Source organism: Diorhabda carinulata, chromosome X (genome assembly GCF_026250575.1).
Source record: "Diorhabda carinulata isolate Delta chromosome X, icDioCari1.1, whole genome shotgun sequence".
Classification (NCBI taxonomy): Eukaryota; Metazoa; Arthropoda; class Insecta; order Coleoptera; family Chrysomelidae; genus Diorhabda; species Diorhabda carinulata.
In genome coordinates, this window is record NC_079472.1 from 15,986,100 (window position 1) to 16,012,240 (window position 26,141).

General features: G+C 29.2%; 5 protein-coding genes across 7 annotated transcripts in view; 2 read left to right on the top strand and 3 right to left on the bottom strand.

The window, feature by feature from the left end:
• Window positions 1-4,851, bottom strand: part of LOC130901904 (dynein axonemal heavy chain 10) — a 74,802-nt gene extending 69,951 nt beyond the window's left edge. Inside the window, exons 1-8 of one of the 2 annotated variants that reach the window (XR_009060336.1) lie at window positions 4,560-4,841; window positions 4,358-4,504; window positions 4,108-4,296; window positions 3,971-4,054; window positions 3,834-3,883; window positions 3,546-3,779; window positions 264-553; window positions 32-212 (exon numbers count right to left, since the gene is read on the bottom strand). Coding sequence is in view for 1 of the 2 variants with exons in the window: in XM_057813573.1 (XP_057669556.1) it covers window positions 32-212; window positions 264-553; window positions 3,546-3,779; window positions 3,834-3,883; window positions 3,971-4,054; window positions 4,108-4,296; window positions 4,358-4,504; window positions 4,560-4,791 (1,407 nt within the window). In the remaining variant the exon portion in view is untranslated. Of the gene's footprint in view, window positions 1-31; window positions 213-263; window positions 554-3,545; window positions 3,780-3,833; window positions 3,884-3,970; window positions 4,055-4,107; window positions 4,297-4,357; window positions 4,505-4,559 lie in introns of both variants that reach the window. The other variant, XM_057813573.1, reaches the window with a different exon arrangement.
• Window positions 4,852-5,548: 697 nt separating this feature from the next.
• On the bottom strand, window positions 5,549-6,153 carry LOC130901056 (50S ribosomal protein L27). The gene is made up of 2 exons (XM_057812134.1): window positions 5,946-6,153; window positions 5,549-5,869 (listed from the first exon to the last, which is right to left on the bottom strand). The coding sequence occupies exons 1-2, from the start codon at window positions 6,090-6,092 to the stop codon at window positions 5,588-5,590; spliced, it is 429 nt and encodes a 142-aa protein (XP_057668117.1). The 5' UTR covers window positions 6,093-6,153; the 3' UTR covers window positions 5,549-5,587.
• Window positions 6,154-6,188: 35 nt separating this feature from the next.
• Window positions 6,189-10,492, top strand: LOC130901055 (lysM and putative peptidoglycan-binding domain-containing protein 1). Its single transcript, XM_057812133.1, has 3 exons — window positions 6,189-6,705; window positions 8,658-8,911; window positions 8,963-10,492. The coding sequence occupies exons 1-3, from the start codon at window positions 6,520-6,522 to the stop codon at window positions 9,171-9,173; spliced, it is 651 nt and encodes a 216-aa protein (XP_057668116.1). The 5' UTR covers window positions 6,189-6,519; the 3' UTR covers window positions 9,174-10,492.
• Window positions 10,493-11,329: 837 nt separating this feature from the next.
• On the bottom strand, window positions 11,330-16,604 carry LOC130901032 (TRAF3-interacting protein 1). The gene is made up of 6 exons (XM_057812098.1): window positions 16,264-16,604; window positions 15,917-16,204; window positions 14,619-15,011; window positions 13,233-13,583; window positions 11,557-11,752; window positions 11,330-11,496 (listed from the first exon to the last, which is right to left on the bottom strand). Exons 1-6 carry the CDS (start codon window positions 16,514-16,516, stop codon window positions 11,355-11,357), a joined length of 1,623 nt encoding a protein of 540 aa, XP_057668081.1. The 5' UTR covers window positions 16,517-16,604; the 3' UTR covers window positions 11,330-11,354.
• Window positions 16,605-17,001: 397 nt separating this feature from the next.
• Window positions 17,002-25,511, top strand: LOC130901307 (zinc finger protein 431). Of its 2 annotated transcripts, none has more exons than XM_057812551.1 (9): window positions 17,002-17,253; window positions 17,812-18,107; window positions 18,961-19,375; window positions 19,918-20,034; window positions 20,087-20,371; window positions 20,426-20,582; window positions 20,654-20,763; window positions 21,956-22,277; window positions 24,855-25,511. In XM_057812551.1, the coding sequence occupies exons 2-9, from the start codon at window positions 17,815-17,817 to the stop codon at window positions 25,433-25,435; spliced, it is 2,280 nt and encodes a 759-aa protein (XP_057668534.1). In that variant the 5' UTR covers window positions 17,002-17,253; window positions 17,812-17,814; the 3' UTR covers window positions 25,436-25,511. The 2 variants fall into 2 exon arrangements, with proteins under 2 accessions (XP_057668534.1, XP_057668535.1); XM_057812552.1 differs by having other exon boundaries at window positions 17,215-17,470.
• Window positions 25,512-26,141: the final 630 nt, after the last annotated feature.

Sequence of the window (26,141 nt, forward strand, 5' to 3'; positions counted from 1 at the left end):
AATTCGAAGCTTATAAGAGACAAATTTTTACCTTAGCCAAATAAGCTTCCAAAACTTTCATAATGTGTTTTTCCCATCCTTCGACGGCCTCTTCAATGAGAGCTATAATTTTCGGATTATTCGCCAACTCCGTATCGGTAAGATTAGTATGTATAATATCGCTCAAATCTACCATCGGTAGATCTAAATCGTCTTCTACGTGCTCAGAAACCCTAAAAACGTGGTCAATAATATACCGAAAATCGAATTATATTTATACTTACCAATCAAATGATTGTACCAAATTGGTAACTTCCCTGTATAATTCATCTTTGATTGGTGTATTGTCGCTATTATCTTGGACGTCTTCTTTAAAATCGATTTCATCCACAGTTTCGATGACAAGACTCGTTTTCATATCTTCGTTGGATCCTAATGTTAATTTACGATAATCGGAGGGTCCTTGAAAGTCACTAGAATCAACTAGATGTTCGTTGGGATCTTTGGCCCCGGTTTTTTTCGAGGATTTTAAAGCCGGTTCGACGAAGCAACTATTCATTAACGGGGCATACATCTAAACAATTAATAAATTATTTTCCCACCATACAATTCAATCAATTTCACTAAAATAAGTTTTCGTATACCCTATGGTATACGCAACATCACCTACATTAGAAAGCATTACGTGTTGCGTGTATTAAAGATTATATGTATGGAATAAAAACTAATAGTAGAGGATCCGTAATAAGATCGTCCTTCACTAGTGTGCCAACCAGATAAGAATAATATTTTATCAAATAAAATAAGTTTCTGAATATAATTTAATAAGGCAACCCCTTAAAAAATTTTCATGGTTATAATTAATTAAAATTATAAAAAATTAATATTTTTCAAAATTTCGCCGGCGTGCCTGCCAAATAAAACAAATTCCAGTAAAAAGTTTATAATATACACAACATGCAACACCACAGTAGCATACTTTTCTCTGGTCCCTAATACCTGGCAACTTCGTTCAAAGACGTAAATTGATATAAGTAACTGCACTTTTCTGTCAACCAATCGCAATTAATTTTAAAATGAAAATAATTTAATTACAAACAGCGGAGTATAAGGTTGCGTGTGAAAATTTATTCATAGATACAAGTTGTAAGACTTTGAAACTGAAAAAATGGAGCGGGCAGAACTATTAGACAGAGAGACATTGCGCGTAGAATTCCCTGCTATAGAGAAGGACAAAGTACTACAGCTGTGAGCACAGGCGCCGTAAGCCATAAGAGAGTGCGCAGCTTTACTATAGAGCAATGTTTTGGGTTATCTGTTGGTAAACACGTCGTGTATTGTGAAAATAAATTAAAAATGACAAAAAAAAAAGTGTTTTTTATGCCAAAAAACTGACTCAGTTATTCTTTTTAACGACAAGTCATTCGAAAATTGTTCTATAAAATTATCATTCCGGCGTTTAAAAGGTTTTAAATATGCTGACGTCAATTTAACCAAAGACTCAATTGATGTTGTAGGTTATCACTCTTCTTGCTATAAAAAAGTAACAGTTTTAAAAAATATTTACAATGATGAATTTGATTTATTTGTAAAAAATCTTGAAGTAAGTATATTATTAAAAAATATTTTTATCATAAAAATTTTTTTCCGAAATTTGCTTCAACGAATTATTTTAGTTATTTAAAGGCAATCTACATCCAAAATCGTTGACAACAACTTCTGAGGATACTGAGGATAAAGAAAATAATGGTGATGTGGTAACTCCTTCATTAATTGATGAAGCTGACATTTTTATTGACGAAAAAATGGATGTCATTCAAGAATTTACCTCGGCCATGTACGGTATTAAAAACTGTAACAAAGTAAATGACGCAAGGTATCTAATATTTTCTAAAAGTTTTTCTGCGAAAGAAGATAATGAAAATTTTCTCAAAAAAGTTAAGTTTTGACTCGAATACAATACCACCATGCTGGGAATCACTCAAACAAAAAATTTTACGAACTATTTATGTAAATTCGATGTGGCTACATGCTGTTTAGTAATGTTACTTATTTTAATGTATTTATTATTGAATAAAAAATTTTTTATTTTCCTGCTAAACATGAATTAAAAAATTTTTTGAAAAATATTGTCTGTTTTTTCTTTTGTTTGTTTTAAATACATTTTTCGTTTTGACACATACTGAGCTTTTCAAAAGTTATCTCCTTCAAAATATCACTCTCTAGTAAATTCATTCATCCTTGTCATTACTATGAGTCTAAAAACTGCGCACTCTCTTCTGTAGTACTTTGTCCTTCTCTATAGCAGGGAATTATACGCGCAATGTCTCTCTGTCTAATAGTTCTGCCCGCTCCATTTTTTCAGTTTCAAAGTCTTACAACTTGTATCTATGAATAAATTTTCACACGCAACCTTATACTCCGCTGTTTGTAATTAAATTATTTTCATTTTAAAATTAATTGCGATTGGTTGACAGAAAAGTGCAGTTACTTATATCAATTTACGTCTTTGAACGAAGTTGCCAGGTATTAGGGACCAGAGAAAAGTATGCTACTGTGGTGTTGCATGTTGTGTATATTATAAACTTTTTACTGGAATTTGTTTTATTTGGCAGGCACGCCGGCGAAATTATGAAAAATATTAATTTTTTATAATTTTAATTAATTATAACCATGAAAATTTTTTAAAGGGTTGCCTTATTAAATTATATTCAGAAACTTATTTTATTTGATAAAATATTATTCTTATCTGGTTGGCACACTAGTGAAGGATGATCTTATTACGGATCCTCTACTATAAAAAATAAATATCATTGTTAAAAATATAAAAATTAGCTAATAAATAAATAAATTCTTTTTAAAGAAGAATATAATAAAACTTTAATGTCAATACAATTTTTATCAAAAATAATTTTTATATCAATAGGATACGCAACATAACATACAGTGAAAAGTATAAAATGTTGCATACATCGAAATAACAGCACAAAATTAGGTTTTTAAAAAATGTATACCACAACTAAAAATATTTTAAAAAAAGTATTTCTTATAATTACTCACATTATTTACTTAAAAAATATTCTTTTCGAAGAATTTTGTCTTAATGTAATTCCATTAGAGAGAATTTTTCAATACCAACAGAGTACGCAACATAACATACAGTAGAAAGTATAACGTGTTGCATAAATTGTAGATAATTAAAATTTATACACTTGGATTTCCAAAGAATGAACACCATAGTTGATAATAGTCAAAATAATAATACATTTACAATATTCGCGTATATTGCTCAAAAAATATCTTTTCTGAAAATGAATATCATAGAAATTTTTGTAATAAGTTGATTCTAATTTTCTTAAAATTTTTATACGCGCAGAATATGCAACATTATATACAATAGATCGTATAACGTGTTGCTTATATCGAAGGTAGCTGAAAATCGAACATTTGGAACAAAAATTATTTTCTTTATGAATATTTTAGTAAAAAATGTTGGTTTATTTGGAGATTTTCTTAATTCTATCGATTCGACCAATTAGATAAATGAATTTTTAGGAATTATTCACCTGTCTGCATAGAAGCGTTACAGAATGTAAGAAATTTCCCGTGCTAGAGCCTATTATGAAATAATTTGGCATTTCCACATCGGCCGTCGAAGGATTTTCGAAAATAGGAATGCCGTCGTCGCTTGTCCTATAGAAATATATAACTCTATAAGCATCGTTCTCGAACATTTCCCCGCCGATTTTCATGAAACCCCCATGAAGTATATAATCGACGACGTTTTTTTGAATAATTTGCTGAAATAATTCAAATGAATAAAGTTATTGATGGATAGTTTTATATAGACCTACAGGAACCATAATGTATTCGTCTTCTTCAGGTGGCGGTTCGGGTATTGGTTCTAAATAAAACAAGGAAAATTTATTTGAATATTTCAGACACTTTCTTCAAATAAATTCAACAGAAAACATTCTATTACCATTCATACCTTTCTTTTTCTTTTTCCCTTTCTTTCCTTTTTCTTTCTTCTTCTTTTTCTTCTTTTTGCCATCCTCAGTATCAGTAGGGATATCTAAAAATTATATCAACAATGAAGGTATGAATAGAAATAAATGGAAAGCTAACCATCTACATCAGTGGTCTCTGCATCTGTTATTTCTGGTGTCTGTAATGTCGACGCTTCAGTTTCTGTTAAAGCTGGCTCGGTAACTGTAGGAGAAGCGGACGTTTCGACAGTTTCTTGACCTTCTTCTGGTACTATTTTTGTATCGACTGGATTTTCTACATCGGAAGTTGCAGCATCACCTTCGGTTTCTAAATTAATAAAAGAAACGTTTTTAAATATTAGATTATGAATTTATTAGTCTTCACTGACCGTCAGCATTGGATAATGTGGTAATAGGAGTGGCAATTTCATCGCTTTCAACTTTCTTTTTTTTCTTCTTCTTTTCTTTTCCACCTTTACCCTTCTTTCCTTTCTTCTTTGGTTCCGGTGGAGGTTCAGGAGGAGGTTCTTTTATTACTAAATAAAAATAGATATAGAAAAATACAGAAGAAAATATCAAATAAATATCAACCTTTTTGTGGTACCAAGATTTCTTCTTCAACCAATTTTGCATAAGAAGTTTTATAAACATAGAAAAATTCTTTCCTCTCGTCACTTTGCATATCGTCATCTAAAAATGAAGTGAATTTATCTTCCAGATCTTCATTATTAGCCATCATTTCTTCGAAGTATTCCTCGGAATTCAATCCGAATAATGTTATAATTCGCTGTTTCATCCATTCCCTTCTATAATCAACTCCCATTTTGTACAATTTAAAAGTCTAAAATTGACATATTAAATCTACAATTTTCATATTTTTGTTGTAATAGACGAAAATGTTTCTATGGGAACTACAAATCTAAGCACTTTGTTGCCATGGAAATTTGACATCTATATTAAACTAATTAAATATGAAAACTTTTGATAAGCAGTTTAATATATTTTCTCATTCAACTTCCTCAATTTTGAAAATTTCGTTTTCACTTGACGGTAATCATGTTCAAACTATATAGAATCAGTACCAGTAAGATAGGCAACATAACATACACCGTATAGTATTACGTGTTGTATATATTAAAAGATGAACATTCTCACTAATATATATGTTTATCAAGGAAAGTGAAGGCTATGTAACCTTCATGAAATTTATAAAAAAGGCTTCAATTCCTGGTGACCGAATAACATTTTGATCTGAAGAATTCCTCAATTAAATCTAAAAAACATCACGACTAGCAATACTACATACAGTAGACAGTATTGTATGTTGCATATGCTAATGAATAAGAGTCATATATTTAGGGTAGAAATATATTAAATAACAGACGAAAAATGTAATTCCCATCCCAATTAACGCCCATTAAAAATATACTGATCTCATTTTCCTGAATGCCATCAAAAGAAATCTAAAGTCAATATAAATCATGAGGAACAAAATATATTATTTTGATTTTGTATTTTTTTTTTATTTATGAATGATTTCACAACTGGATTTTTTGATAGTATGGAAAGAAAACTATTAATTTAACTAGCATATTTATATTACATTATTACAATCACAACTAAATTTGATCGATGAGTTTGAAATTTTGATGTTGGGTATCTGGTAGTACATTAAAATACTTTTTATAAAAGTCTACTCCTTTTCTATGTCCATGACACCTCTGTACCCACGTGTGGCTCCAATCTAAATCGGCTTTTTCACAAGTAACTCTAACCCAACCATGTATGAGCGCAAATAATGTACCATTTCTTCCTAGACCCACATTTAAACCAGGATGAAATCGTAAATGACGTTGAAGAACTAGAATATTACCAGCATGTACGTAATGACCATCTTGTATCTGAAAATAAAATAATTATATATAAAAGAGGTAAATAACTAAAAATTTATGTATTAACTTCTTTAATAAATCATACCTTTACTCCTCTATGTTTAGGCCTAACTTTTGGACTTGTGTTTCGAGTACTGCCTCCAGTCTTTTTACTAGCAAATCTAATTATATTTTGCAAAATAAACGGTGATTCTAAAATACCTTTTTTAAGAGAATTAATACCAAAATACATTTTTTAATAAAAATCAATTTTAAATAAACACAACCTCAAAAATTCTTCTCTTTTAGCATGTACTAGATATAAAAGAAAAACTACGGGGCGATATCAAACCTGTGATTAATAAGCAGTTACAAATAACACGTTAAAGGATGATAAGTCAAAAGCCATAGTCACGTGACGAATTTTATTTTTCAGCCACTTACAACTATCAGCTGTTAATGGGAGTATAGCCCAAAATGGAACTGAAAGAATGTATTTTCTGTTTGATTTTCAGCTGAAAGTTGAGTTGTCACTAATTGAAAAAATTATCGGAAATTGAAATTAAATATTTATTATGACTTGAAGTTAATTTCCAGCAATTTATCATAGTGATTAGAATAGTGATTGTTAAATCAGTGAAAGTATTTATTCAATTATTTCTGAACAAGACTTTGAAGGTATGGATAAAATAGATAGAGGCTCCTACGAAAGATTAAGTATACGAGATAGTATAAGGGAATCAGCACAATCTCTAAGAAAATATGGCAGTACTAGCAAACATGTTATGAAGAATGAAAATTACATTAAGCACTTTGTGACGAACACGGACACTTTACAAGGAATTGCATTAAAATATAACGTTACTGTAAGTACTTTGTATACTATTTTATATATATATATATATATATATATATATATATATATATATATATATATCACTCAACCATAACTGATTGAAAAATAGTAAAATATCTATTTATTTACAATATATTGTTGATTCTTGTAGAACAATTTTTACATACTATTTGTTCAACTAGTAAATCATATTTTCCTTTGTTTAAAAAAAAAATAGAAAACGCAAATAATTTTTAAGTGATAATTTCCTTAATCAACAATAAAATTAGAAGAATATAAAGGCCACCAAGGTTACAAGTTTACGTTTATTTAAAACTTCTGATTATTACATAAGAAGAAACACTTGAAAAAATGTTTATCTAAAAACTCATTTCTACTTTGCAATCAAAATTTTAAAAATATACTGAAAATATTAGCATTCATATTTGCTGTCGTATTAGTAACTATAAATATAATCTTCTGATAACAGTAAATTACTAAAGGTCAAAATTTGTTGAAAAATGCTTTGTTTTTTGATTATATTAAGTTGAGTTTGAAATGTAGGTATCATGATCAAAAATATGAATTTTTTCAGTTATGTATCATAATGTTTTTATTTATTTAAATAGTTTGTAAACAGTAGGGGGAATTTATACATATTTTTGTTTCTTTTATGAATAATTTGTTTTGATTTTAGGTCTTCTTTAAATCAAATTGCCTTTGAAAATTTATAAAATATTGATGTTTCAACCTACTTCGGTCTATATCAAAATATGATAATGGTCAAAACGTCAAGATTTTATCTGTTTTTATATGTAATTTCCATTAAAGGAGATTTAAAATCAAAGACAAATCAACACAAAATATATATAATAAGGTCTGAGAAGTGAACAGTTTAATAAATTTATTTAAATTCACAGTTTGATTTACTTTTTACTGTCTCAATGTGTTCAGTATGACATCAAATTATTTACTAACTGCTACTGCTGATAAAGTCTCATCAAAATAGTATTATACAATTTCTAGTTTGAGGTTAACAAATAAAAAGGCTTTCTTAGAAATTGTCTCTATAAAAGTCACAATGTACTAAATATTGTTGATTTTGTTGATGTTATATTTTGATAAAGACGGCAATAGGTCGAAACTTCAAGTTTTTATCTGTTTCCAAAGAATAAAAAGATACCTAAAATCAGGATAATTTATCGACAAAATCATATAGAAAAGGTATAAGTAATGAGAAATTGAAGAAATTAATACTGTTAATTAGAGTGGGCAAAAAAACACTTTTAATATAATAATAATGTTCAAGAATACGAAAAAAAAATTCTGATAAAGTTTGAGCTCCTAATATCAATCTTTAAAGATGCCACATTGTGATTTTTGATTTCCCATTTAAATTTATTTGTTTTTTTTTGTAATATTAATGTATTGCAATGAATTATTGTGTAGTAAAAAAATAGATATTTTTGTAGGAAATTAAACAGCTTACAAAATAATTTTACTTGGTTAAAAGTTATTCGCAGTTAAAATTCAACCTAAAATAATATTTAAATTGATTAACAGACTGTATCATAACACTGTGTGTGTCTGTCAATATCAAACTGTTATGTAAGTAAGCAACATCATGTGTAATTAATCGTAAATAATAATAAAAGTTCATTCATACCGAGCAATTTTTTATTTGTTTTATTAAAAAAAGGATTCCTTTTATTTGTTTTAAATTTATTTTATACAAAAGTTTTATTTATCGATTGAGGCAGGTACGAACTCTGTAATAATAACTAATGTAATAAATATATAACTGTTTATTACTGAAATGTTTATTTAACCAATTTTGAAATATTATTTTATTACATTTTCATTCAATACAATAAAATTATATTTGACCAAATGATTTAGTAGTTTATCAACATTTATCATTAAAAGATTAAATTTATTTAAATCTTTTTTACTATTATTAGTTTTTTTTCTCTAATTTTGTAGATTGAACAAATACATAGAGCAAATAAATTATGGACCTCGGATAGTTTATTTTTAAGAGAATATCTTCTAATACCTAGCGAAGAATCATCTTCTAGTTTTGTTGATCTTAAAGAACGACCTAAATCGATATCGAGTCTTACGTCTCCTAGTAATTCTAGTTTCGATGAAGAAGATATTGGAGGTTTTTTAAGTAAAATCGACGCGGCAATTGCTACAAGCAAGGAAGGCGTCAAAAAAACTAGTAGATCTAACGAGTAAGTATACTAGAGATTAAAATAATTAGCAATTTATAGTTTTTATTATAGATTTGTTGATGATTTTGAAGAAATCGAGAGGCGATTACCACCCGTATCGAGAATGAAGCAGATGGTGAATAATAACAGTAGTAACAACGTAATTTCGGAACAAGGCAGTCTCTTACACAATCCAAATAGTATAGTTGTACAGCAAGGTACTAAAGCTCGTACGTCCCCGAAACAACACGAACAACATCAAGATGAATTTTTTGAACTATAGCTAAAATACTGATTAAATTTTTTTTTGTTGGAATATTATACCTACCAAAAATACGAGAATAAATACAATTGGTAAATATATAATATATACCGGATGTCCCGCTACGACACTATGAAATATATCTAGAAAATAAATTGAAATTATAAAGTGTTTCGATCAAATTTTTATTATTTTACATTTTTTGAAAGAAAAAATGTTTAATATTTGTAATATTTCAAATTTTTTCTTGTCAAGTACTAGTGGACGTACTGTATACTTTAAAGGAGTAGATAAGATATTATAAAAAGAATAAAACACAAAGAATTCTATCAAAGCTAGAAGGTGAGCTATATCTTCTTTTTATCCTTCTTTCTGTTATTGTCAACTCTTCTTCTGTTTTTATCATTGTTTCAGTGCTATACATTAGTATCTTGTCTCATCATTGTTTTATCCAATTTGATCTTCTTATTAACATTGAATTATCCACTATGTTATCTCATACTGTCAATAAATGTCACAATATTTTTTTTCTTTTATTTTTTTTGAAATCTTCTCATTTCACTTCATATTTATTTTTATCAATTTCAATCAGTCCCGTTATTTTTCTTTCAGTTATTGGTAACTTTTCTTTCTTTTGCTCTTTGGAAGTCAACAAACAGCATTTTCAAATCGTTTTAGTGTTTTTTTGTCTATTTATTTTTCTCAAAATAGGATCATTTAGAATATGAAATGTGTTATTAGTCTCTTAATTTTTTTATATAACTTCATCACTCTGTATATTTTGGCATATTTTGATTAATATTTTAATTACAATGTAAAAATTTTGTTATTGAAAGTTTTTTAATAATCGTCTATAGTAAAACTGTGATTTTAATTATTATTATATAATTAAATTTCCACCCTGTATATTTTATATAATTTATTTATCTCGCAATAAATCTGGAAAATTTCAATAACTGAAGTGATTTTTCGATAAAATCGTGCTCAATATGAATAAACTGACTAATTTTAGCTTCTAATTGATACCAGAGTGTTTCTTAAATAGGGCGTTTCAAAATTAATGAGAAGCTTATAGATGTAGACAATAATTTTGATAATTCGTTAAAATTTTACAATTTAATAGTAATATCACTGAACATTAATATGTACAGGGTGAAATTTGAAATATAAATAGTTTCCGGTTCTTGTGGGGCATCCTTTTGATATCGATAAATAAACTCATGCTCTAATTATTTTTTTTTGTATCGATATAAATGTTATTTTTGTTTGTAAATATATTGAATGTAAGAAAGAGATGTATTGAATATGTATATGATTAACGGATTAAATATTTTCTTGTAGACGTTGTGTTTTATTATCCTTAAAAATGTCTGAAGATGAAATCGTGGTAATGGAAACCTTCATTGAAAAAGTGAAAACGTCCGTTGCCAAATGAGTTGTAATGGTAAAAAATATTCTGTATATAGTAGATGAGCATCAAATTTCAAAAACTCAGGTGAAGATGTCATTGTTGACATTATTTTCCTTCCTTGTAGGTAACTTCGAATGATTTCGTAGGTTTAGGACTCAAAATAAAACTGTCCTAGAGTTTTTGTAAAATGGCAACGTTTCGATCATTTATTTGATCTTTATCAAGAGTTTTTGTAAAATAAATGGCAACGTTTTGATCATTGTTCTTTATCAAGAGTTTGTTGTTGATGTTTGTTCTTTATCAAGAGTTTTTGTAAAATAAATGGCAACGTTTTCATCATTATTCTTTAGCAAGAGCTCCGTCAGCTAAATATAGCTCTGCTATAAGTAAATTCTGTGTAGCAAAGCTACCTATAGCTTGTGAGAAACCGGACTGTTCAGTACCCAGCCGGATGTCGAAAAAGAAAGTAACCGGACTATATAGCAGATCTCCAGTGTCACTTTTTGATTTTGTAACAGAGCTACATGTAGCTCTGCTACATAGTGTAAATATTGCTTTAGAATTGCTTCTAGTGCAGCTGTTGGTATGATTTCATGGCTCCGGTTGCATATATGCAAGACAGTCTTTGCATCTTCAAGAGATATACACCAAACCACTTCCTCATGTTAGATGATTGGTCATGTACTTCCACAGTAAGATCTTTGGGCTACAAACCAACTAAATATATAAAATAATTATAATATTTTGACAAAAATAATGGGAAAAATTTCAATAAACAAATATATTTATTATTAACACAACAATTCCTTAATCCTGTTATCATTTTTAAGCATGTTACAATTTATGTTCGTTATTTCTTGTTGTATTTTGTTAATATCGTGATTAAGTTGCTCCAAATGCGTCAAAAGCGGTTTGCTCGATTCGATATTCGACCTTAAAATTGAAAAATTATAAAAAATTACAATATTTCTATATATATTATGTAAAACTAACTTTTTTTGCTTCCTAATTTCGGAATATAATTGTTTTTTGGTGTTAATCCACAACTGCAACTCGCTATGCATCGTTTCGATATCTTCGTGTAAAAAGTTGATCAATTTTCCTAGCGGGTTCGCCGTTTTAGTCAAATTTTGAATAACGTCAGCTAACTGAGCGATTTCTTTCGTTACACCCTCTCTAGTTTTCACTACTAATTTTTAAAAAATCATAATACAATAAGAAACTATAAAAGTATTTTAACTAAAATAAACAGTTGAGAATTAGAAGCTTGTAGAGGTTGAATTCAATTTAATACAACGTTGCCAAACCGTCTAGAATAAATGACTGAATTGAGAATATTATATTTTGCAGTTAAACTGTGGAGGGTAGAGGTTAGGAGAACCATCTCTGTCCTACAGGAAGTAATATTGGAACAGTCATTGAAAAAATGTTGGTAAAAAGTGGAAAGGAAATGTGTTACGTCCCAAAGAAAGCTCCACGTTCTCTTTTGGAAAATATAACAACTTCTCAGTATTACAAACAACCCTCTTATAACTATGATTGCTCGGTTCCATTGGAAAATTTTGGACCCTACATTAAATCCCTTTATAAAACTCCTCAGGTATACAACTTGGTGTACAGGTAAATCTCCCCCGATCATTTTTGACTTCCCTGTACTCCTTTATTCTATGTTGATTGTTATGCGGGACACTCTGTATACAGGGTTTCACGCGACGAGTTAAAACTGTCTGTATATATGTCAAAATACTTATAGGAAGATAATGAAAATTTCTACGTCTGGGTTTTCGGATACGATCTTTTTAACTAAAATATTTTCGAATATGGTAGACTGCCGACTGTAACTTTGTTATTTTAAATTGAACACCCTGTATATTAGTAAATTTTTGAAATCTACATAAAATTTTAGTATGCTTTTGTCCAAAATTTTTTTCGAAAAATACATACTTTTTGAGTTAATAATTTTTTTGCAAAAAATTTGACCGTTGCACCTTATAAATGATTTTTTTACGAAAATACCCTTAAAGATATGGAAATGGTTTCTGTTCGGATGCTTTTAGCAGGGTCAGACGTATTTGAATCTGTTGAAAAAATTTTCATTTGTACAGAGTGTGTGTAAAATATGGGTTAAAATAAAATTTAGACCACACCTGCATCTCTAAAAATTTACAGAAAACATTTAATATCTGGATAACGGTAAGGTTTAGGTATAGAGAAGTATACATGTATTTGCCTTATTTTTTACCCCTGAATGCATTAAAATAGAAAAAATCGGGTGGTTCTATTTAAAAAAATTGAAAAAACTTGATATTTATGAAATTAAACTTTGAACACTTTTTACACACACCCTGTATAAAATAAAAAAAATTTCAGCCTAGATTCAAATACGTCTAACCTTGCTAAAAGCAACCGAACAGAGACTGTTTTCAAACCTTTAAGGGTATCCACGTAAAAAAATAATTTATAAGGGTCTGCAACGGTAAAAGTTTTTACAAAAAATTAATAACTCAAAAAGTATGCATTTTTCGAAAAAAGTATTTGGTCAAAAGTATACTAAAATTTTACGTAGATTTCAAAATGTACTAATATATAGGATGTTCCATTTAAAATAACAAAGTTACAGTCGACTTCCGGTTCTACCGGATGTATATAAGTAAAACGAGTTCACTTACTGTTATTTTCTCTATCGATATCCATTTTCTTACCACCCCCCGTACTATCTCCTTCGATTTGTTCTAAAATCTGTTCGACCAAATGCCCTTTGTTATCCAATTCGATTTCGTGTACGATTTGAGCCGGTTCCGATTCAGCGGTGGCGGTTTCTATAACAACAGTTTCTTCTTCGTCCGCCATAGAATCGACGTTTTCCACTATGACGTTTATCGTTCCCATGGGAATAGGTTCGTGCATGGGTATGGCGGAATCTAATCGTAGACGCGGTGCGCCTGGACGAGCGCTCGATGGACGAACGCTCGGCGGACGAAGAGAACTTTTAGGACGACTTGCATGCGATGATTTTAGAACTGAAATTTTGAAAATTTTAATCACGAAGAAAATATAATTAAAATAAAAAGATTATTGCTTAGAAGTGGGGTCCACCCTAATATCGGTCGTAACAAAATGAAAAATTATTATTTTTGAGGTTAGTTAAACAAGAAATATGGATACAAGCAGTCCGAACGTAATATTAAAATAAGACAGCGATTTGAAATAGAGTAATCGAAGAATCGATTTCTCGGACCAAATAAATGAGATTTTTCAATCGATATGTCGTACTGAATTGATATTTCACCCTTGAATATCGATTTTTTTGGGTTTTAGTGAAAATCATAAAATTGTTTACAATTAGCTAAATTGTTTACTTAATTTCGGTACTTCCTGGATGCTTATGCAGCCAGTGGCTGAAAAGAGAACTATTATTTGGTTTTATTATTAAATACGTAAATAATATGAAAAATCGTATACCGTCCGGACTATTAGTATCCACATATACTTCGTGATTTTAACAAAAATGAACAGTTTAGACCTGGAAACTCGTTGGAGTTAAGTGTAATTGTTAGCAACGTTACCAAATTCTTTATAATAAATAAGTAAATCGGGAATTTTTAATTTATGCTTATATATATTTTTGATTTTGTTCATTTTATTGGCGTATTCGAGATAAAAATGGGAGGGGCTAAGTTTGAAAACCAAAATTTCAACCAATAAAGCATCTGAAAACCATAAATTACCCGAATTGTCACGAAAAACTCCGAAGATAGTCGGAAAGTACAAATAAAAAGCGAACAATTCGAAGAAAAAAAACTTTTAGGTTAGGTTAGGACGAATTTTATAGTGATTTAGTTTGTTCATAAAAATGTGTTTCTTGTTGATGACGAAAAGTGATAATACGATTAATAATTTGATTTTTATTATTTTTTTTATCAACCAAAAAAGTGTTAAAATTTTGATTTTCAAACTTCGGTCTTAGTTTTGTCTTAAGTGTATCAAAAAAATGATTCTTAAGGACAAAAAATCTGGCGGATCCCAATTCCAATAATTTACCAATGAAAAATTACCAGATGATCCTTCATTTTCCTGAACCGTTTCATTTTTATGTTCAATTTTCATTTTTTCCATATCACCACTTCGTGGTCTAGCAGATTTTGGTCTAATTTGATTTTTGTTAATATTTTCTTCCTTTTCAACGTTATCTTCTTTCTTAACAATATTATTATGTTCATCTTCCTTCGGATTTAACTCAAGTTTAGGTATGTTTTCAATATTCCCTGTCATTTTTGTTTCATGTTCACCAGTTTCCTCCATTTTCTCCTCCTTTTCCACAGATTCAACTGTTACATTTTCTTTTTTATCATTTTTTGCTTTGTTATCATCTGTGCTAGGTGATTCTTTCTCGGTTAAACGTTTCCTATTTACTTTATCTTCGTTTTTACTCGTTTTACGTAATTTTACTACAACATATAAAAATATTAAGCTCCATTCAGTTTCTCCAAGAAACTACGCTAATTCACAAAGCTCGTTTCCTCTCGTCTATCCTCGCCTCGACTCTTTGTGCCGTTTCGCTTCGTGTTGGTTGTTAGGGCGCGAATGAAAATACGTGAAAATGAAATTTTGACAAATGGCGACTTTTAGAGGTTATCTCAGAAAATAGAGCTTGAAATAAATCCGTTTCCGGAATAAACTTTACTTAAATCACGTACATTTAGTAGTAGACATAGCATACAACTGAATAAATCGCCAAGAATCGTGCCTATAGCCACTAGGTGGCGCTCCGCGAGGGTGTGAAATGAAGTCCCTGTATGTGGAAACGAGCTATAACGCCTATGTGTAAGAGAGAGAACTCTGTGTTTTTTTCTATTCTCTCCTACCAAGAAATTAATGGCGCCCACGCTTGCGCGCTGCAACTATCTCTCCTGTCACGTGATCTAGCGAATTTAAACAAAATAGACCAAAGTTGCATTGTTTGCGTTGTATTTTACTGAAAACATAATTTGACTCGTAATTTCATTATTTATATGTATAAATGTTATTTCATTCATAAAACTTATATAATTTGAATATATATCTTTATAATTGGTTCATTTAAACAGATCACTGTTTCCCGCGCTTCTCTTATTGGAGCCGCCATTGATTTCTTAGGTTAACCAATCGCGTGAACGATATGAAGCGCATGGCTCATTTATACCAAGCTTTTTGCGCATGATCGTGAATGGAATGTGCGGATCTATTAGAAATATAATTTAATATGAAATTACTTCAATTTTTTTAAAACCTTTTATATGTTTTTTTTACGAAATTGTTCTAATTTTAGAATTCAAGACGATTTAACCACAATATTAAATATATGATGAAATACCTTTGCTTCCTTCTTCTTTTCTTACAGAACTTTGAACATTTTTACTATTTTTAGGAGTGTCTAGTTTTTTATGCGTAGATCCTTTATCCTCCTTAGAAATTTTCGTGATATTTTTTTTATTCTTTTCATTCTGTTTGTCTGATTTAAAATTAGTTACGAATTGTTTAGTATCAATGTTCGAATCAAGACATTTGGCTATTGCCTGAAGTAATAAATTTGTATTCGTAGCCTCTAAACCAGCTACGATTTTATTTGCTTTTACTGATAGTTTAGTACCGCTGGCGGTTTCTACGATATAAATAATTACATAAATAAAATATTGATTTTCGTTAAAATGATTTACTTACTAACAGCTTCTATGAGTTTATTTAGAAAGGCTACTTTTGCATCTTTATCTTTTACGTTATCCGAAATCATCTCATCGTCTGTAAACAAACCCTTCAAAAATCCAGTTTCTTTTATCAGGGAAGTTATAATATCGTGCAGAAATCTAAAAGGTGGTTTTTTAAGTAACTTATCCGTTAACTGAGGTTTTTTTACGTATTTCCCTAAAGTTCTTTGTGTTTTTTTGATAACCTCGGCACTAACTTCTTCAGACATTTTAATTTTTTCACTTATTTTATTATCTAGTAAAAAACGATTAACATTTTTGAAATATTTAAAAATACGTAACCTAAATATTGAAATTGTTGTCAATTCAGTGATCGGTTACCTCGGAAACGGTCACACGTGACTCGCCAGCGGCATAGTTTCAGGTTTTAGTTTTGATCTATATTAATAATATAATTAACAAAATTAACAAACTTTAAATGGAATTGTAACATCTACATTAATATATTATCTTAAAAAAGTGTTTTATTTTAACTCTTACATAGATAATAAAAAAACTAGCGGTAATAACATACATTTTCGACGATAACAAATTTTAATTATTGTTTATTTATTCAATAATTTACTATTGAAGACCGTTATTGATTAGAAAAATTTCAAACATCATAATTATATTGAAATCTATAACATTGTTCCATGAATTACGTATTTACAAAGAAACTTTATTAATTATTTGATTACCAACGTTTCTCATACACACATAAACAAATATTTATTTTTATTGGAACATATATAGTTTGTTTCAATTAAAAACACATTTATGTGGTTATTAAATATTTAATGAGTATTTATTTGAAACAGTTAAATTTTCCCCAATTGTACACCACTGCTAACGGATTTCCTATGACGTTCTCAATGTCATGCGCTGTGTTAAACGACGCGCCTAGAAAATAGCCCGCCTCCATCTTGAGTATTCTTGTGATACAACGGTTGTCGAGTTTTCAGGCGTAAGTGTTGAATTTATATATTATTTTCATTGTGGTGTGTAAAGTGCTGTATACTATATAAACCGAATAATAATATTAGCAACAATTTGAATAGATGAAAAATAATTTCGTACTAAAAAAACTAAAGTAATGAAAAGTGTGATGACTCACGTAACACGTTGACGAGCGAACTTTCTACAATTTGTTACCTTCGACATTGTTCATAACCAATCTTAAAGTAATGTTTTTATTTTGAAACTCAATCATTTTATATAAATTAATTGTATATTTTCATCGCTCATTGTTGATTTTGTGTTGTAAATAAATATGTAGGTGATAGTAAATTGGTTTTTATTAATCTAATCACACTATGATAAAATTATTATATATTTTTCCACGCAAGTAGAGTTGTCTAACTATTAGGGTAGAGGTTTTTAATTTTGTATTATTTTACTGAGAATAATGAATAATGATATATTTTATTTTAGTTTTAGGTATAAAATAATATCGATAATTGATTTGTGATAATTTATATAGAAAATTTTAGTACCGAGAGTTAGTTTTATAAATTATTTGTAGAGGATGGAGGAACCTCCAGGTGGTATCGTCAAAACGGAAATTCCGGACGTAAAACCGGAAATAATAGAAACAGCGGTCGAAGTGTTGGAACAAAATACAAATTTTATAGAAATAGAAAGAACAGATGAAGAAAATGGTGAAGTGCATACTGTAGTTTTACAAAATATAGATATACAAGAAAATGGTAATGATCAATTAGCTATTATTGGTAAACTTATCTCCCAAAACAATTCAGATGGTAATCTCCGAATTGATACTATGAAGGAAAACAATGTTATACATACTTATATAATCAAGTAAGTATATTTATCTCTACTAATAAAAACTTGTTTCAAAATATAAAGTAAACATCAAAATTTAGATAAAAGTTAAAATTTTGTTTGGTTATTTCATAATTTAAATGCTCCTCACATTAAATATATGTTTGAAGTGATTTCTATGGGATTCTTATTGAGTTGTGGGTAAATATACAATTAATGGGGAGAATTTTATGGTATGTTTGTTTTATGATGTAGTATGAGGTTTTTTTATTCGTATGTCTGTTTTATTTCGATTATGATATTTGTTGAAGTATATTAATTCATGCAAGTTCGTGGGTTTGGCCCCATGATATGGCCGAAGATTTCGCGTTTTTTATCACTAATATACGATCAGAGGAATGTTTTCTAGAAAAAATTACCCGAGTAAATTTTTGGAAGTGGAGCTCTTCCTATTTTTGCTCATTCATCCAAAAATTACTATTTTCGATAATTTTTTGTTTTTTTGGGCGTATTTGAGATAAAAATGAGATTGGAAGTTTTGAAAACCAAAATTTTAACATTTTTTGACCAAAAAACTAAAATTCTGTATATTGTATATCTTACGTAATTTATTTATATTAACACTAAATACACTAAACTATTCAATAACACTTAACTATTCATTCTAAACTATCCACTAACACTTAGCTATTCACTAAAGTAACCACTGACGTTTGACTATTCACTAAAATATCCATTATTAACACTAAACTATCCACTAAAACTTAACTATTTACTAAATTATCAAATAACACTTAACTATTTACTAAACTATCAAATAACACTTAACTATTCACTAACACTTGACTATTCACTAAACTACACTTTTTTCTAAAAAATTACTAATTAGTAATACAGAGTACGAAGAGATAGACGGAGACGCAATAATTTACGAAGAAGTCTGCGAAGATGAAAATTCCATAGAATACGTAATCGAGGAAGATATAGGTTATGAAGAAACTGTAGATTCGACGTCACAAGATGATTACAACAGCGCAGAAGCAACAGACGAATATGAATTCCGCGACGAAGAAGAAGCGATAGACGATCCCGAATCGATAGATGATGAAGTACTTACAACCGATGAAGAAAATCGAAGAAAAACTGAAAATAACGAAGGTGCGAAAGAAAATTCACTTAAGAGAAAGCGGTTATTGGAAAACGGTGAAAGTTCTAATAATGGTGGAGGAACGGACGCCGTGCAGGATTTCAAAGACGAGCAATTTGAGTGCGATTTGTGTCACAAGCTTTTCCGTACTTCAGCAGTAAGTTTATTTTTGTCATTTATAATAATTGTATAAAAATTGAAATCATATAAAAAAAAACTTGGCAATATTGTAACTTCATGGTAATTCAACTTTTTGTGCTGTTGTAAAAAAAGTATTTTTGAAATTTTTACAGTAAAGGAACATTTTAAGAAAAATATTTACATACCTTTTTCTCCGTTTCTCTAATTTTTTTATTATAAAAAAAATATTTTTTATCTATATTTACTCAAAACTGAAAACAGTTTTCTTTATATATGAGGTTATGTTTGTTTAGTCACCTCCTTCAGAATCACTTTAATTTTTATTTCAATTTCCAAATTTGATAATTGTAGGTAAAAAATATTGAATATTAATTAGTAGTTATAATATTTTTCTTTTAATCGTGTACCGTTATGTGAAATTCTGAATTGATTACTAACTGATTCGAATCGAATCTGTCATAAAACTAACTTCTAGGATGAAGCTACGTTGCCAGTTTTCCGTACGTAGAGTAGAGTGACACGTAAAACTTATAAATGAGGTTATGTTTTTGTACTTAGGCTCTGAAGAGACACATTACGGTGAATCACGAAAAACGCGAAGAATCTCAAGGGGACGATCCGTTGTCGTTAGAATTGTGTCCTTGTTGTGGAGAACCATCAGATTCCGGTCACGTGGTAAGTTAAACGATGTAATTACGTATTTTCGTGATATTTGAATATTTTTCAGATAGGTGATTTCAAATGCGAAGATTGCGATAAACTATTCGTCCAATTGAACTTCCTCCACCGCCACGCTAGCATAGAACATCCGAAGAGCGACGTATATCAATGTTCGGAATGCTCAAAACAATTCAACACCAAAGACGGTTTGGTCGATCACATGCGAGTCCATTCGGTGAAAACCGTCAAATGCTTGGAATGCAACAGGGAATTTACGAGAAAATACCATTTGGAAAGACACATGGGACAGACCGGATGCATGGGACAACCGAGGAAAGTATTCGATTGTAGGGTAAGTAACAAACAATCGAGTTTTAAATCGATTTTTATAATTGATATTTTGCAGGTGTGTCAAAAATGTTTCACGAGAAAAGATAACCTCGCCGAACATTTGAGAATCCACGCCGGACAAGCGAAAAAGAAGAAGAAATTGACTTGTACTTATTGCGATAAAGAATTCCAAGGACTCACGTTGTTGAATATACACGTGCGCACTCATACAGGTCGGGAAAAGCGTTTTTATATAATTCTATTGAGTTTTATTGAAAATTTTTTTGTTTCTCTATATTTTCAGGCGAAAAACCTTATCCGTGCGATTTGTGCCCGAAACGGTTTCCATCTAGCGGAGCTTGGAAGAAACATAGAAGAATGCATACCGGGGAAAAACCGTATCGGTGTAATCAGGTCAGTTGAGATATTTTTCAATAAATTTATTAACGATTTTTCGATTATTTAAATTATTACCAAGTTTCAGTTGACTTTTATCCTATTCTAAGGATAATTAATTAGTTGATTACTTGAAAAATTATTCTTCTACGTTTTTTTTTATTAAATCCACCTATTTTTTCAATATTTCATTTTTTATTCAAATCCTATACTTGTTATTTCAAATCCATACTTACTATTTCAGTTTTATACTTGTTATTTTCAATTATGTACTTGTTATTTTCAACTCAATACTAGTTATTTCGATTCTATTCTTGTTATTTTCGAGTCTATACTAATTATTTCAACTCTATACCTGTTATTTTCAACTCTATGTTTGTTATTTTCAATTCTATACTTGTTATATCAAGTCTATATTGTTACTTCAACTCTATACTTGTTATTTCAACTTCTTACTTGTTATTATTCACACTATGCTTGTTATTTTCAACTCTGTTCTTGTTATTTCAATCTAATAATGTTATTTCAACTCTATATTTTTTATTTTCAACTTTATTCTTGTTATTTCAATTTTATATTAATTTTTTCGATTCTTTACTAGTAATTTCGAATGAAGACTCAATTTTGCACATTTTTCTTCTGCTTTTTGTTCACTGAATTTACATATATATAGAGAAAGTCGCTAATTTCCATAATACAAATAAATTACATTTGATAATGATTCTTATCCTGACCGATAATGTATTTTTCAATGTTCTTATGTACTTGAACAACTTTTATACCTGTTATTCCAACTCTATACTCATTATTTGGAGTCTATAGTCGTTATTTCATCTCTATAATTGTTACTTCAACTCTATACTTGTTATTTTCAACTCTATGCTTGTTATTTCATCTCTATACTTGTTATATAAAGTGTATACTGTTATTTCAACTCAATACTTGTTATTTTCAATTCCATACTTGTTATTTTCAACTCTATGCTTGTTATTTTCAATTCCATACTTGTTATATCAAGTTTATACTGTTATTTCAACTGTATACTTCTTATTTCAACTCTATACTTGTTATTTCATCTCTATACTTGTTATTTCAACTCAATACTTGTTATTTGGCAACTATACATGTTTTTTTCTTTCTTTATCTCTAGTTATTTTGAAATTTTGAATTGTTGATTCGATTCAGGATTTTTTTCTTTGATATTCTCTAGTGCGACAGGACGTTTGCCGCCAAAGAGACCCTCAATCGTCATCTGCGTACCCACACCGGGGAAAAACCGCATCAGTGTAAATTCTGCGGCAAAGCTTTCATTCAACCATCTCAGCTTCGAGCTCACATTTTCCACCATACAGGTGAAAACGCGTACACTTGCCAGTATTGCGGAAGGGCTTTCAATAGAAAACTCCGTCTGACAACTCACATTAAATACATGCACGAAGGGGCCGAACCGCTGCCTTGTCCCAAATGCGAAAAAACATTTTTCAGAAAGGAAGATGTCGCTAGGCACATGTTGTCTCACAGCGGGGAAAAACGTAAGAAGAAATTTATTTATTTTTTCTAAATTTCGTCCTGATTCCGGATCTGTTTTTACAATTTTTTTATCGTGTAAACATTTCGAGTTATTGACATTTTAGTTTTTTTCATCAGCAATCGAAAAAAAAATTTTTTATTGTTGTTTGATTATCTATTCTAACACTCTCATATAATGTACACAGATATAATTAACTTTTTTACATTTATCTATGCCTAATAAGAATTTGTTCAATATGTTATACTGATATTTACGAAAATGGCTTATTTGTATACAGAGTGGCGCATTACATTTTGAGTAATTTGAGGAAAATAAAAATATCATTAAAAACATTTTAAAAAAAAATTACATAGCGGATTTTTTTGAAATTAAAATATATTATAGAAAAGAATCTTATATTTGTAATTTACATTACGGCTTATTTCTATTGATGACCATTTATATGATACAGGATGTTCTGTTAATAATAGATACATATTTATATTAATACCCTCGTATAACTTGAACATGGAAACAAACAATTTTTTCACCCTTATCAGTGCCCAGAAACTTTCTCTTGAATATTTAAAAACCGATTTTTTAAAAAATGTTTCTTAATGTATACACAGGGTGTAAATAAGATTTTGTGTTATTTGTGAAAAATTAAATTTTCATTCAAAACGATTTTTAAAGAAAACGACTGATTAGATTTTTTTCAAATTTCAATATATTCTAAACGGAAATTTATAAATTGCAATTTATATCATAGCAATTTTTTATATTTTTATATTTTACATACATTAATATTAATACCCCCGTGTAACGTATAAATGAAGATTATAAAGTTTTTTTGACATTTACTAGTGGTCAGAAGCCTTCTTTTGAATATCTTATACCGATTCGTTTCGAAATGTTTTTCAATGTGTCTACGGGGGTGAATAAGATTTTGAATAATTCGATGAAAATGAAATATGCTTACAAAACGATTTTTTAAAAAAACGACTTTAGATTTTTTTTTGAAATTCCAATATTTTCTGAATTTGAGTGTCTTGATTGCAATGTATATCGTAGTAATTCTTTATTAACGCCCATTTGGATGATACAGGATGATCATTCAATATTAGACTCATATTTATGTTGATACCCTCGTGTAACTTACATATGGAAATAAACAATTTATTTCACTCTTATTAGTGCCCAGAAACTTTATCTTGAATATTTTACACCAAAATGTATCTTAATGTGTATACAGGGGGCAGATAAGATTTTGTTTGATTTGGGAATAATTAAATTTTCATTCAAAATGATTTTGAAAGAAAACGACTGGTTAGATATTTTTGAAATTTCAATATGTTCTGAATTTGAGTATCTTAATTGCAATTTATATCGTAGTAATATTTTATAAACGTCCATTTGGGTGATACAGGATGTTCATTCAATATTAGACACATATTTGTATTAATACCCTCGTATAACTTACACTCAACAGTTTTATGACACTTATCAGCACTCAGAAGATTTCTCTTGAATATTTTATACCAATTGTTTTCAAAATGTTTCTTAATATATATTCAGGAGAAAATTCAATTTTGTGTAATTTTAGAAAAATTAAAATTTTATTCAAAACGTTTTAAAAAAAACTCATTATATTTTCTTGAAATTTGAATGTGTCTCAATTCCAGAAGCCTTCTTATAAATATTTTATACCGATTCTTCACGAAATGTTATTCAATGTGTATACAGGGGGTAGATAAGATTTTGTGTAATTTGAGAAAAATTAAATTTTTATTCAAAACGTTTTCTAAAGAAAACGACTCATTAGATTTTCTTGAAATTTGAATATATTATAAATGGCAATGTCTCAATTCCAATTTATATCGTAGCAATTTTTTATGAACGTACATTTGGATGATACAGGATGATCAAATAATATTAGACACATATTTATATTAATACCCCCGTGTAAAGTATTAATGAAGATTTTAAAGTTGTTTTGACATTTACTAGTGGCCAGAAGCCTTCTTATAAATATTTTATACCGATTCTTCACGAAATGTTTTTCAATGTGTATACAAGGGGTAGATAAGATTTTGTGTGATTTGAGAAAAATTAAATTTTTATTCAAAATGTTTTCTAAAGAAAACGACTCAATAGGTTTTCTTGAAATTTTAATATATTCTAGATGCACATGTCCTAATTAGAATTTAAATCTTAGCAATTTTTTGTTAACGTCCATTTGGATGATCATTTATTATTATACATATATTTATATTAATACCCTCGTATATCTTTCACGTGGAAATAAACAATTTTTTTGATACTGATGAATACCCAGAAGAATATTTTAAACTGATCCCAACGAAATTTTCCTTATTCGTATACAGGGTGTGATTAGATTTTGTATACTTTATAAAACTTTAAAAAATTGCTTATTTTAAATTTTCTTATTATTTATTCCGATATTTAATTAATTTGTACGTTTAGAAATATTTTGAAAATTTAAAACAAATCCCGAAGTACCATTTAAATGGTTTTTATACTTCAAATTTGATAAAAAAACAATTTTCATCGTAATCTAATTACTGTATTATTTTTTCAGCGTTCGTTTGTGAAATATGTCAAAAAGGATTCGCGGTGAAATCTTCTTTGAAAATGCACATGAATATCCACAGGAAGGAACCGCCTTGCAGCTGTGAGACTTGCGGTAGAGCGTTCATAAGACGCGACTGTCTCATGAGACACATCAGAGCTAGACACCGAGATGTTTTGGAAGACATTTTAGCCAACGCCGAAAAGAAGAGACTCCAACAACAATTATTAACAGCAGTTAGCGAATCGGCGAACGATAGTTTAACAGAAAATATAATTTGGAACGAATTGACTCTAACGGAATCAATCAAGGAACTTTTGACGCTTCTCGTTGATGAAGAATGTCTTACGGAATTCGGTTATCCCGACGCCCCGGTGGACAGGGTGTTGGATTCGGTTATAAAACGTTGCGGACACAATCCTGCTTCGGAAGAAGATTTCGATTATATAGGGAGGATCAGGGAAAATGCCAAGTTATTGTTCACCGTCGTTATAGATGACGAAGCCGTCAAAGCGTTGTTGAATAATCAAACTGTCGACGAGGTTATATTGCACGTCTTGAGACTGGCCAGAAAAGAAAATAAAACTTGAATTTTTCGATTTCATTTTTCGGAAATTTTCCCGTACTATATATACATAATGGAAATATACTTTTTTGATATTGGAATCGTATTTTTTTCGCCCCCCTCGTATATTGATTTAATTGAAACAAACTCTTCGGTACTTTGAAAATTTGTTGATATTCATATACAGTATGATGAATTAAATTGTGGTTGACTTGAATTTTTTTTAAAAATGCGATTAATGAAATTTTTTTGCAACCTTGCTATTTCACACGCACAACTCTCTTATATACCAGGTACATTGTAAAATATTTTAATTATACAGATTTTTTATCAATATTGGACTATTATTTATCTTAAATCCCTCGTATTATAGACAGATTAAAATAAAATATTCTTTTCACATTATTGAGTGTCCAATGGTTTATTTTTGAATATTTGATACTGAGTGTTGTGAAAAAGTTGTTGTACCTGTATACAGGGTGTAACTTGAGGAAAATAAAATTTTAATTCATTTTTTTTAAGAAAACTACTTGTTGTATTTTTTTGAAATTCATATATATTATTGATATGAATCTCTCAATATCAATTTACATCGTGATAATTTTCTATATGACCGTTTGGACCATACAGGATGTTCAGTTAATATTAGACTGTTATTTACTTTAACACCCTCGTATAACGTAGCGGTTAACATAACGAATTTTTTTTCACATTTATGGGTAGCTTTTAGC

Excerpts from the sequence above, each read along its gene's own strand:
- LOC130901032 (XM_057812098.1), bottom strand. The coding sequence starts at position 16,516 with ATGTCTGAAGAAGTTAGTGCCGAGGTTATCAAAAAAACACAAAGAACT. Across the intron at positions 15,012-15,916 it reads AAAAGAAGAAGGAAGCAAAG|TAAAATTACGTAAAACGAGT; the intron begins GTATTTCATCAT and ends TATATGTTGTAG. Across the intron at positions 13,584-14,618 it reads GGAAAATGAAGGATCATCTG|TTCTAAAATCATCGCATGCA; the intron begins GTAATTTTTCAT and ends TCAAAATTTCAG.
- LOC130901307 (XM_057812551.1), top strand. The coding sequence starts at position 17,815 with ATGGAGGAACCTCCAGGTGGTATCGTCAAAACGGAAATTCCGGACGTA. Across the intron at positions 20,035-20,086 it reads CATCAGATTCCGGTCACGTG|ATAGGTGATTTCAAATGCGA; the intron begins GTAAGTTAAACG and ends AATATTTTTCAG. Across the intron at positions 20,583-20,653 it reads ACACGTGCGCACTCATACAG|GCGAAAAACCTTATCCGTGC; the intron begins GTCGGGAAAAGC and ends CTATATTTTCAG.
- LOC130901056 (XM_057812134.1), bottom strand. The coding sequence starts at position 6,092 with ATGTATTTTGGTATTAATTCTCTTAAAAAAGGTATTTTAGAATCACCG. Across the intron at positions 5,870-5,945 it reads CTAAACATAGAGGAGTAAAG|ATACAAGATGGTCATTACGT; the intron begins GTATGATTTATT and ends TTTTATTTTCAG.
- LOC130901055 (XM_057812133.1), top strand. The coding sequence starts at position 6,520 with ATGGATAAAATAGATAGAGGCTCCTACGAAAGATTAAGTATACGAGAT. Across the intron at positions 6,706-8,657 it reads CATTAAAATATAACGTTACT|ATTGAACAAATACATAGAGC; the intron begins GTAAGTACTTTG and ends CTAATTTTGTAG. Across the intron at positions 8,912-8,962 it reads AAAACTAGTAGATCTAACGA|ATTTGTTGATGATTTTGAAG; the intron begins GTAAGTATACTA and ends TTTTTATTATAG.